Source organism: Peromyscus maniculatus, chromosome 15 (genome assembly GCF_049852395.1).
Source record: "Peromyscus maniculatus bairdii isolate BWxNUB_F1_BW_parent chromosome 15, HU_Pman_BW_mat_3.1, whole genome shotgun sequence".
Lineage (NCBI taxonomy): Eukaryota > Metazoa > Chordata > Mammalia > Rodentia > Cricetidae > Peromyscus > Peromyscus maniculatus.
The window spans coordinates 220,915-233,643 of NC_134866.1; the positions used below are offsets into that span (position 1 = coordinate 220,915).

General features: G+C 41.0%; 1 protein-coding gene across 2 annotated transcripts in view; it reads left to right on the top strand.

Annotated features, from left to right (window-relative positions):
- The window catches only part of Ahrr (aryl hydrocarbon receptor repressor), a 100,325-nt gene that overhangs the window by 40,372 nt on the left and 47,224 nt on the right, over positions 1–12,729 (top strand). For both annotated transcript variants that reach the window (XM_076551654.1, XM_006990025.4), the window contains one exon: positions 1,199–1,296. In XM_076551654.1, the coding sequence (XP_076407769.1) occupies positions 1,199–1,296 (98 nt within the window). The remainder of the gene's footprint in view (positions 1–1,198; positions 1,297–12,729) is intronic.

The window sequence follows — 12,729 nt, forward strand, 5'->3', positions numbered from 1 at the left end:
AAGCTAGAAAGGCTAACTCTGAGGACCAAATGTAGGTCTGTTGGGGGATGAGGCAGGGTGTTAAACAGTATCTCGATTCCAGAGTAGTAGAGCTGCCTAGGAGTCCAGATTCTGCAAACCTCTGGAGATGCTGAGAGCTCCAGAAAAAGGGGAGTTGAGTTTCATGGGATCAGCTGTCAGTAGGCTGGTGGGAACCACTCAGGAAGGGAGGTATGAAGTCACAATGAGACTCAAATTCTAGATAAGGATTGCTAAATACCACCACTCCTGGGCATCAGGGATTGCTAAGGCCAAGCAAGTCATGAAACACATGAATGATAGAACTTTGATTTAAATATTACTTTTATTTCTGAATAATATGCCCAGCCCATCAAACCCATCCTGTTAAACATGAGGTGGGCTGCTAACAGGCAATGAAAGCACTTTTAAGAATGCTGTAGCTCTCAACAATGGGACTTTCTGTCTGGACTTAGGTTTCCTGGATGGTGGGGGATGGAGTGAGCCCACTGAAGACTAGAATACAACTTAGTAAGAGAATCATGAATTTTCTACCCCAAAGCCCATCAGACCAAACTTGGATAGGGGTATCAAGGAGGTTGGCATCTTCATAGGCCCAGAACCATTTTTGGGAAGGGTGGGCATTCTCAGGAGACTTCATTTACCTCCAGGTGAGGGCATTTGGCCTGCTCCCTTCCAGGAGAGATGAAGATTAAGGGATATGAGTGAACTCAGGGGGCCTTGGACTAGCTTGGAAGCAGATGACAGACAGGCTCCCTGTCAAAGGGTAACAAACAGTGCTGTTGGGATCCACTGGTATTTGGGTCTCAGGAGGTTTCTGTAGGGACCCTAGGATCCTTGGTTATGAAGGGGACCTGGCAGAAAGCCATACTTTGTTTAAAGGCTGAATAGATGGGAGAATCAAGAGCAGTTTCCAAGATGAGGGTGGGTGGTACATAAGTTTGGTCACACTTTTACATTAGGTCACCCTTTCATGCTGGCCTGGGGCCTCAACTTGCTCCTGCCAAGTCCTTTTAAGGACTCCATGGAGATCCTGAATAGGACAACAGCACAGCCCAGGTTGGATATCTAGCAGGAACCATAGGGTAAAAATCAGGGAAACACAAGAAAAATGTGACTTAAAAGCCACTAGCAGACCTGGGCTCTGCAGAGGACTCATCTGTTCATTCTTCCTTGACAGCCTTGCAGGAGACATATGTATGGCCAGCTCCAGCCCTGCCACCTGAAGACCACTCACACAGAGGGTTCCCTGTGCAGGAGGGACAGCTACTGCTGGAGGTAAGTGCACATTTCACTGCAACCCCACACAGCCATGATGAGTGTGTGTGTGTGTGTGTGTGTGTGTGTGTGTGTGTGTGTGTGTGTGTTTCCTGAAGCTGAAAGGTTCTTGAAAAGGTTTCATGAAAGCTCATGGAAATGCCTTCATGAGCTGTTTGCCAGACTGGTTCAAGACTGCTTAAGCTAGGATCTGTAGGCAGAGATCAACTTCAAGGATGGAGTTAAGGATTTCATCATCCTCATGCTAAATCTGAGAAACATTTGTCATCCCATATTCTCTGGTTTTACCCATTGATGAAAGAACCTAAATATTAGGCCATTTATTTTCCAAATTATAGACTAAAAATAGTCAGTGTTGAGTTTCTATGTGGTTCATCCAGAGCCCTACACAAATAGGGCCTGACAATTCTTGCATTTCACACTAGCATTCAGGCATAATGGGAACTTCCATTAGGTGGAGCTTTTCCCATATGAGATGAACCCCAAGATTCTTTGGTGCTGGGATTCCTCTGAACTGTTCAAGCTTGGTCTCTAATATCTCAGAAGATGATCACTACAGAACAGTCTCTGAGGGTTGAGACCTGGCATGAAAAGATCAGGAATTGGTAGGAATATGAGGTGGGGCAGAGTTGTGTTCCTTTATCCCCCATCCTCACTAGGCCAGGCCCTGGGTGAGCCTCTGTTGGTAGTACAGATAGCAGGAGCTGGTAGTTCCCCATTTTCTCTTCTCAATCGCTGTGGGAAAGGGTTGGCTCTCTGTTCATCACCATTCAGATTTAAGGCACCATCTCTGTCTGTGCCTGCTTTAAAAAGGGGAATGGAAATATTAAGAGCCCATAGAGGGGATAGCACCTTTCAGTGAGAAGCCACACCTTCTCACTTTTACTATTTTTTTTTTACATTAGAAAATTTCATACACATATACAGGCTCCATTCCAGAAAGCTGGCTTGGCCTTACCTGCCTTCCCTACAGGTTTCTGCATCCTGCTTAATAGCTCAGATTTCCTTGATTGAGTTTCCTTGCCTGTTATGCTCTCCTAACTTTGTGAACTATAGTTGAAGAACAGTGTTCTGGGTCTCCCTTGGACATGAGCAACTTTGAGACATTACATGCTTTGCATTTCACACAGCATCCAGGAGGTTCTGGGAACACCAGGAGTGCCTAAGGGAGAGAGGTTTGTGTAGCTAGAGTTTTCCTGTCTTGCCCACAGTCAGGACAAATCTTTGTCACCCACCAGTCCCACAGCTATTCAGACCCAACCAAGTAAACTCAGAGACTTATATTGCTTACAAACTGTATGGCCGTGGCAGGCTTCTTGCTAACAATTCTTATAGCTTAAATTAATCCATTTCCACAAATCTATACCCTGCCATGCGGCTCGTTGCTGTGGGATGTTCTTATGTCCTGTGGGAGCTTGTTCTTGGGTTCCTCATGGCTTTACCCAGCAGGTCCGCATAGAGGATGATTAGGACCATGGGCCTGAGTGCAGGTGTCTGAGATGGTCTGCACTTGGCTGTGCTGGGGGATGGTCTGTATGGCAACTGTGTTGCTCTGACTGGTCAATAAATAAAACCTGATTGGCCCGTGGCTAGGCAGGAAGTATAGGCGGGACTAACAGAGAGGAGAAAAGAAAGAACAGGAAGGCAGAAAGAGTCACTGCCAGCTGCCACCCTGACAAGCAGCATGAAAAGATGCTGGTAAGCCACAAACTTCATGGCAGGGTATAGATTTGTGGAAATGGATTAATTTAAGCTATAAGAACAGTTAGCAAGAAGTCTGCCACAGCCATACAGTTTGTAAGCAATATAAGTCTCTGTGTTTACTTGGTTGGGTCTGAGTGGCTGTGGGACTGGCGGGTGACAAAGATTTGTCCTGACTGTGGGCAAGGCAGGAAAACTCTAGCTACAGCTTGTGGCTTACCAGCATTTGCACATGCTGCTTGTCCTGGCTGGCAGCTGGCAGTGACTCCTTCTGCCTTCCTGTTCTTTTATTTCTCGCTGTTAGTTCCGCCTATACTTCCTGCCTATCCATGGGCCAATCAGGTTTTATTTATTGACCAGTCAGAGCAACACAGTTGCCATACAGACCATCCCCCAGCACAGCCAAGTGCAGACCATCTCAGACACCTGCACTCAGGCCCATGGTCCTAATCATCCTCTATGTGGACCTGCTGGGTAAAGCCATGAGGAACCTGAGAACGGCCTCCCACAGGACATACAGAACATCCCACAGCAGGGTTAGGGTGAGAAAACATCTCTAAGTTCTATTACCTCTGATGAAAAGTCTGTGTTTTGATTAATTTATAAACCCCATCCTTTAAAAATACAGAGGAGTTGCATGCTCAAAGGAGCACACACATAGAAGCAGTTACGCTTGCTCGGAATAGCTGTGATCTGGTTTCAGCTCTTTGTGGCTCAGTGTGGATGAACCCCAATGACACTGCCATCTCTCTTTGGGGAGCATTGTCCTTTAGTGGAAGAAATACATGCAACTTTATCACTTACCACATTATGTGCTAGAAAGCACATTCTTACATACTATTACTTTCTCTCTAGTATTGCTCTTTCTCTCACTGCTAGTAAAAACAGAGCTTTAAAAGTGTGTCCTGGTTTGAATTGGCATCTCCCCTTAAATCTTTTCAAAATTAATATTCATTAAAAAATTTAAGACTCATAAAAATCCTCCTAAAACTTTTGTACTAAATTATAAAACACAGAGTATGCACACAGCACCCAGGATACTCGAGTAGTCTGAACCAAGTCCTAACCAGGTACATGTTCTTCTACACCTCCTGTCCTACCTCCCTCCTTATATCCTCACTTCCCTTCATACCCCTCTTTTAGGTTCCACACCTCCACCCACTCCCTACAGCATACCCTGACACCTCACCACCTTCCTCTACTCCTCCTCCCACACCTCCATACATCCACATTTCCAACCTACTTGTCTGGAACCAAGTAGGTTATGTTTAGGGATCTTTCTTTCATTTCCAGGGCAGGGAGTTAACTACAAGGCTAAAGATGCTTTCAGAAGGTTCCCACTGCTCCATGTCCTTGGGGTTGCTTTGGCTTTATCTCCCTCACCCAAAGTCATTTTGGTGGGTGAGTGCTGGAATCTTATTTGAACTAGTATTTCCTCATGACTAAGCAGGTTAAGCATCTCTTCTCTGTGCTCATGTATCATATTTACTAAACTGTTTGAATCCTTTGCACATATAAAAACAATTTTTGCCTTCTTACTATTGAGTCTATAGAGCTCATTGTACATTCTGAACATCGGTCATTTGTCACATGTGAAATTTGTGAAAGTTCTCTCCTAATCTATGGCTTGTTTTTCATTCTCTTGATGGGGTGATGTACAGAGTAGAAGTGTTTAATTTTTATGAAGTCATTTATCAATTTTTCTTTTTGTTGATCATGATTTTGGTGTCCTGTGTAGGAATTCTTTATCCCAAGGTCACAAGGACTTGGTTTTTTTATGTTTTCTCCAAAGTTTTAAATTATTTACATTTATTTATTTATTTATGGTGTGTGTGTGTGTGTGTGTGTGTGTGTGTGTGTGTGTGTGTGTGTGTGTGTATCTGTGCATATGTGCTAGGGTATGCTTGGGAGGTGAGAGAACAACTAGAGGGAGTCTATTCTCTTCTTCTACCATGTGAATCCTGGGTGTCAAACTCATGTTGCCAAGCTTGGTGGCAAGTGCCTATACCTACTAAGCCACCTTACCAATCCATTCTCCATTCTTCAAAGTTTTATAAGTTTCACATTTTATATTCTCTAAATTTTGTCTGGCATATCAACACTATCACTTCCTAACTCCAGCAGAAGTAAGTAAAATTGTTCTGGACACCAGATGATCTGAATCTTCCAATTGTGTTTTCTTTCAAATTTGTATTGCCAGGGCTGGAAAGATGACTCAGCAGTTAAGAGCACTGACTGTTCTTCCAGAGTTCAATTCCCAGCACCTAACCTACATGGTGGCTCATAACCATCTATAGTCTGTAGTCTTATGGGATCCAGTGCCCTCTTCTGGTGTGCAGATGTACATCCAGACAAAACACCCATATACATAAAATGCATAAAAACTTTTAGAAAATTGTCTTGCCTATTTTAGTTTCTTTATCTTTTTTTTGTGTTTTTTTTTTTGTTTTGTTTTTTTGTTTTTTTGAGACAGGGTTTCTCTGTGTAGCTTTGGAGCCTGTCCTGGAACTCAGTCTGTAGACCAGGCTGGCCTTGAACTCACAGAGACTCGCCTGCCTCTGCCTCCTGAGTGTTGGGATTAAAGGCGTGCACCACCACCACCCGGCTTTCTTTATCTTTTAACATACATTTTAGAATGATCATATTGACATCTATAAAAATTCCAACTGGGAGCTTGAAAGATGGCTCAGGGATTAAGAGCATTTGCTGCTATTGCACAGGATGTGGCTTCAGTTCCCAGGACCCACATGGCAGCTTGAAACCATTGGTAGCTGAAGTTCCAGGGGGGTCAGTGCCATGTTCTGGGCCTCTGTGGGTACTTCCTGCACTCGATACACACATATTCAGGCAAACATTGTACACATAAAATATAAATGAATCTTCAAAAAAATTTTCTGCTAGGATGGTGATTGCAATTTTTAAAACTGAAGTCAATTTGAGTGAGCCCCTGAGCAGGATGTATGTCTGTTTATTTAGGTCTTTAATCACTTTCAAGAGAGTTTTATCATTTTCATCTCAGAGATCCTGTCTGTGTTAGATTCATATTTAGGTATTCATTGTTTTCTGTTTTTTTCTGTATATGGACCTTTTTTAACTATACTTTTTTGTTTTTGTTGGTAAAAAATAGAAATACAGTCTGGTTTCTAGGTTTACTTTGTGTCGTATGACTAATACATTAATTAAGTAGTTCTGGGAGCTTTTTCATAGATTTTGTGGAATTCTGTTTTATGTTGATTGTATTGTATGAGGACAGAGATAATCTACACTACACAGATTTATTTTTAATTTTTAATTATGCATATGTGTATGAGCAGGGTATATGCACATAAGTACAAGTGCCCATGGGGGCCAACAAGGGTGTTGGATCTCCTAGAGCTAGAATTATAGACAATTGTGAGCTGTCCTGAATGGGTGCTGGGAACTGAAGTCCCATCCTCCACAAGAGCAATAAGCATTCTTATTTCCCCCAGCCCCAAATCTATATTTACTTTTTCAAGCTACCTACTTTTTTTCTGCCATGGTGCATTTTTAGGCTCCCAGCACTGTGTGGAATGAGACTGGAAAATGTAACTGAAGTTTTCTGTGTCCCATCCAGTCCTCAGCCACTCAGACCCAAAAAACACACAGAGGCTTATATTAATTAAAACTGCTTGGCCATTAGCTCAGGCTAACTACTGACTATCTCTTACATTTAAACTCATCCCATTTCTCTTAATCTATATGTTGTCACGTGTTCCATGGCTTTACCTCTGTGTCATTACATGCTGCTCCTTGGACTGCAGGCTGGCATCTCCTGACTCAGCCTTCCTCTTCCCAGAATTCTCCTTGTCTGCTTATCCCGCCTATACTTCCTGCCTGGCTACTGGCCAATCAGTTTTTTATTTATCAACCAATCAGAGCAACATAGATTCACAGCATACAGAGCATCCCACAGCAGGTAAAAGGGACATCTTTGCCTTGTTCCTTATATTAGGGGAAACTTCAGTCATCCCAAATCAAGCATGAGACCAGCTTAGTTTTTCTCTTTGAAACTTTGAGTTTTGTATATGGTTTACATTAAATTAAGAAATTCTCTCCCATGCATTTTTTGGTGAGTTCTTATGAATAAATGTTAAAATTAAAGTGATTTTTCTGTATCTATTAAGCTGATCATGTTTTTCTTGTCTTTAGTCTGTTGATACTATGAATTATATTGGTTTTTCAACTGCTGAAACAACTTTGCATTACCAGCATAAATCACACCTATATATTGCTGTCCAGTTTACAAAGGGTTAGCATTAAACCTTTAAAATATTTCAAATATTTTTGAAATTAAAATATATCATTTACCTTTTAAAAAATTATATTTTTCCTCTCCAATCTTTCCTATGTATCTGTCCCCTGACTCTCTCTCAAATTTATGGCCTCTGTTTCTTTGCTATTCTGTAGATAGATAGATAGATAGATAGATAGATAGATAGATAGATAGACAGACAGACAGACAGACACTCCTAAATAGATAAATGCAACCTGCCTAGTACATATTTTACTTGTATGAATATGATTTTAGGGCTGGCCACATGATATCAATTTGAGGGATCTTGCTTAGGGAAGACTATTTCTCCCACTCTCAGACTATAGTTGCCTATAGTTCTTTGTCTAGGGTTGAGGCCCCCTTCCATGTTAGCATGTCAGTTGGTGTTGTCCTTGTTCAGGTCTTGTTTAGATAGCCATGTTGATGAAACTTCATGGGTGCAGCTTCTGTGACATTCTAAATGATGCAACCTCACAGCAAACTTCCTGTTCCTTGGCTTTTACAGTCTTTCTGCCCCCTCTTCTATTCACTGAATGTTAGGTGCAAGAGTTGTGTTGCAGATGCATCACTTGGAGCCAGTCAGCACGTGATCACTTTTCTCTGCATTTTGATTGGTTGTGGGTTTCTGGAATCATCTCCATCTGTTTCATTTCTTCTTTATTTATTCTTCCCTCATATATTCATACTGACTGCAGTTTCTCCTCCATCCTCTCCTCCCAGTATGCCCCCTTACCTCCTCTCTCACCCAGCTCCCCTCCTCCTCCTTTCCCTTCAGAAAAGAACAGGACTCCCAGGGATATGAACCAAACATGGCATATCAAGTTGTAATAAGACTATGCACAAACCCTCATATTAAGGCTGGACAAGGTAACACAGCAGGAGGAAAAGATCCAAAAGCAGGCAAAAGAGTCAGAGACACCCCCCACTCCCACTGCCAGTAGTCCCACAAAAACATCAAGCTACACAACCACAACATATATGCAGAGGACCTAGGTCAGAACCCTATAGCCTCTCTGACTGTTGTTCCAGTCTCTGTGAACCCCTAGGAGCCCTGGTCAGTTGATTCTGTGGGCTGTTTTCTTGTTGTGTCCTTGTCTCCTCTGGCTCCTACAATCCTTCCTCGCCCTCTTCTGCAGGATTCCCCAAGCTCCTCCTAATGTTTGGCTGTGGATTTCTGCATCTACCCCCTTCAGTTGCTGGATGAAACCTCTCTGATGACAACTGAACCAGGTTCCAGTCTATGAGTATAGCAGAGTAGCATTAGGAATCATTTCATTGACTTTTTTTTTTTGCCAGTTGTGTTTGATTCTATCCTAGGTCTCTGGGCTGTCCATACTCTGGTTCCTGACCCTCCAGACAGCATCAGGCATGGGCTCCTTCTCGTGGCATGGGTCTCAAGTTGGACTAGTCATTGGTTGGCCACTCCCACAAGTACTGCACCACCTTTACCCCAGCACATCTTGCAGGCAGGATAAATTGTAGGTTGAAGATTTTGTGGCTGAGTTGGTATCCCAGTCCCTCCACTGGAAAGCCTTGCCTGGTTACAGAAGATGGCTGGTTTAGGCTGCAAGGAGAGGTTTCTTGATGAGGGAGGGGTAAGAGCTATACTTATCTCTGGGTGTAAGGATAAATATTTAGAATGTAGTTAAGAATTATGTTGGTTTAGTAAAGCGGCAGGTGTATGTTTGTGGTGGTATTGTGTTCCCCAAAATATTGTGCACCCTAAAAAATTTATCTGGGGTCAGAGAAGAGAACAGCCACTAGATATAGAGGCCAGAAAATAGTGGCACACACACCTTTAATCATAGCATTCCAGAGGCAGAGATCTGCCTGGATCTCTGTGAGTTCAAGGCCACACTGGAAATAGCTAGACATAGTGACTCATGTCTTTAATCCCAGGAAGTGAGCCTTTAATCCCAGGAAGTGATGGCAGCAAGCAGAAAGGTATATAAAGCGTGAGGACCAGGAACTAGCCTGGTTAAGCTTTTAGGCTTTTGAGCAGCAGTTTAGCTGAGACCCATTTGGATGAGGACACAGAGGAATCCAATCTGAGGGAAAAGGATAAGCTGAGGAATTGGGGAGATGAGGTGGCTGTGGCTTGTTCTGCTTCTCTGATCTTCCAGCATTCAACCCAATACCTGGCGCTGGGTTTGTTTTTATTGATAAGACCTTCTAACAATTCATGCTACATATGTTCTCCTCTAAGACCCAGGACTTCACTAATTTCAGGTAGTTGCCAGTACCAGGCAAGATTTTCCTCTTGTTGAACAGATCTTAAATCCAATTAGGGAACTGTTGGTTACCACTAGGGTATCCATGCCACTAGTACACTTTGAGGGATATTGTGCCTTGCTGGTCATTGATTTAGTTCATAGACAACACCGTTAGGTAAGACTATTGATTGGTTTCTTTCCTTCGAAACTTGTATGGCACCTTCTGGAACCATGAATGCTAGTCTGCATGGAGGAAGTTTTCAGGTCAGGACCAGACTGAGCCTCTAGGCCCTATGTCCAAAGTACACGGTATTTTCAGGAATAGAGACTTAACTTTAACCTCTGGGAAGTGACTAAGGATAATACCAATAGTGTATAATGTTTTGGGAGTATCTTGAACAACCCTGAAAAACAATTCAAAAGAGGACTTCACGTGCCTGGTGTGCTGGATAGTTTTATGTCAACCTGACACAAGCTAAAGTCATCTGAGAGGTGGGAACCTTAATTAAGAAAATGCCTCCATAAGGTCGGGTTGTAGGCAGGCTTGTAAGGCATTTTCTTAATTAGTGACTGATGGGAAAGGGCCCAGTTCATGTCTGGTGCCACCCCTGTGTTGGTGGTCCTGGGTTCTATAAGAAAGCAGGCTGAGCAAACCATGATAAGCCAGTAAGAACTCCTCCATGGCATCTGCATCAGCTCTTGGCTGCAGGTTCCTGACCTGCTTGAGTTCCTGCCTTCACTCCTTTTGATAAGGAACTATTATCCTTTCCGCCCCAAGTTGCATTTGTCATAGTGTTTCATCACAATAATAATACCCTAACTAAGAGACCTGGTGTTAGGGTTTTTGTTAGTCTATGGCTCCTAGGGGAGCATTGTCAGCCTAGATGGGAAAATTTCATTTAAAATATGTTTATATTTATACACAGCCTTATATATAATACACAATTTTAGGTAGATAATAATATGATTCCTTATTACTTTTTCAGACATTCTTACTGTTATTTTAGCTACTTCATCCTTCTGTATTTACCTCCCTTTTGCTTCCCTACTTTTAAGTCCCCTCCCTGTTTTTCTCATTTCCCCTTTCAAATCACTTGTACCCTGCTATTCCCCTCTCTATTGCTCCACACCACTATGGTCCTTTTTTAATTTCATGGGTTTTGAAGTTACTCAAGGTTATGTATTCATATCTGAAGATTTGGAGCTAGGAGCCAAAGATGAGAGAGAACATTTAGCGTTTGTCCCTCTGAGTCTAGAGGGACTAATTACCTTACTCATTATGTTCTTTTCTAGTTACATCCATTTACCTGCAAATTTCATGAGCTCACTTTTCTTTAAAGCTGAATAGTATTATATAATGTATATGTGCCACATTTTCATTATCCATTCTTCAGTTGAAGGACATTTAGGTTGTTTCTATTTCCTAGTTACTGTGAATAGAACAGCAAGGAACATGGCTGAGCAAGTATCTGTGGAGTAAGATGTCTAGTTCTTTGGGCATATGTCAAAGAATGATACATCTGGGTCGAATGGCTGATACATTTTTAGGTTTTTAAGAGTTCTCCACACTGATTTCCAAAGTGGTTGTACTAGATTGCAATCCCACCTAACAGTGAATGGGGACTTTCTTTTTCCTACATCCTCTCCAGCACTTACTGCCCATTGTTTTTGTGGATGTTTGCCATTCTGACTGGAGTAAGATGAAGTATCAAATTTTGTTTTGATTTGCATTTTCTTAATTTCTATGGACAATGTGCCTTTTTTTAGCCATTTCTTAGCCATGTTTTTTTCTTTTGAGAACTCCCTGTTCATATTCCAGCTCATTTTAATGGGTTATATATATATTTTTACTTTTTGCTTTATTTTAGTTCTTTATATATTCTAGATATTAATCCTTTATCAGTTGTATAGCTAGAAAATATTCTCTCTTATTCTGTGAATTTCCTGTTCACTCAATTGAATTCGGAAAGTTCTTTCTTATACCAGTATCCTGTAGGGTATTGTCTATGTTTTCTTCTAGCAGTTTTGGGATTTCAGGTTTCACATTGAGGCATTCGATTCATTTGAAGTTGTACAAGGTAAAGGATATAGATGGGTCTATTTTTATTTTTTATTATGAATGCAAATTGGCTTTTGTCAAAGGCTTTTCTGCATCTATTGAGATGATCATGTGATTTTTGTCTTTAAGAACACTTACCTGATTTATTGTATTTATTGACTTCCATATGTTGGGCCATCTCTGCATGTCCAAGATAAATCCAACTTGGTCATGGTGGATAGTCTTTTTGATGTGTTCAGTTTGTAAGTATTTTATTGAAAAATTTTAAATCTGTGTTCATCAAGGATATTGGTCCGTAGTTCCCCCCCCCCTTTTTTTGTTGTGTCTTTACCTGATTTTGATATTACAGTGATATTGGCTTCCTAGAAATTTGGGAGTGTTCCTTCTGTTTCTGTCTTTTGACTAGTTTAGGAAGTGTTGGTTGTAGGTCTTCTTTAAAATTTGCAGAATTCTGTGAATCCATTCGGCTCTGGACTCCTTTTAGTTGGAAGGTTTTTTTTTTATTGCTATTTCAATTATCTTGTTTACTATGGGTCTGTTTAGATGCTGATCCCAGTTTAATTTTGGAGGTTTGGCTGAATCTAGAAGGTCATCCATTTCTTTTACATTTTCCAACTTAGTAGAGCACAGGTTTTTAAAGTATTCCCTTATAGTATTATAAATTTCTTTGGGGTACTTTATAATGTTTCCCTATTCATTTCTGATCCTGTTAATTTGGGTCTGCTCTTTCTTTGTTTTGGTTAGTTTGTCCAAGGGTCTATCAATCCCGTTTATCTTCTCAAAAAACTCAGCTCTTAGATTTGTTGATTCTCTGTATTTTTTTTTGTTTCTGTTTTAATTTAATTTAATTTATTTTTTAATTTAATTTTTTAAATTAATTTAAGCTCTGATATTTATTATTTCTTGCCATCTAGTGAATTTGGATTTGGTTTGCTCTTTTTTTTTTTTTTAACAAATTTTTGGTTGCATCATTACATCATTTATGCCTTTTCTAATTTTTAATCACCTTTAATGTAGGCATTAGAGCTATGAATTTCCCATGAAGGACTGCTTTCAGTGTTTCCCAAAGGTTTTGTTATGTTTCATTTTCATTTAGTTTCAGGACATTTTAAATTTTTTTATTTTTTCTTTGACCCATTTATCATTCAGTAATGAGTTGTTTGATC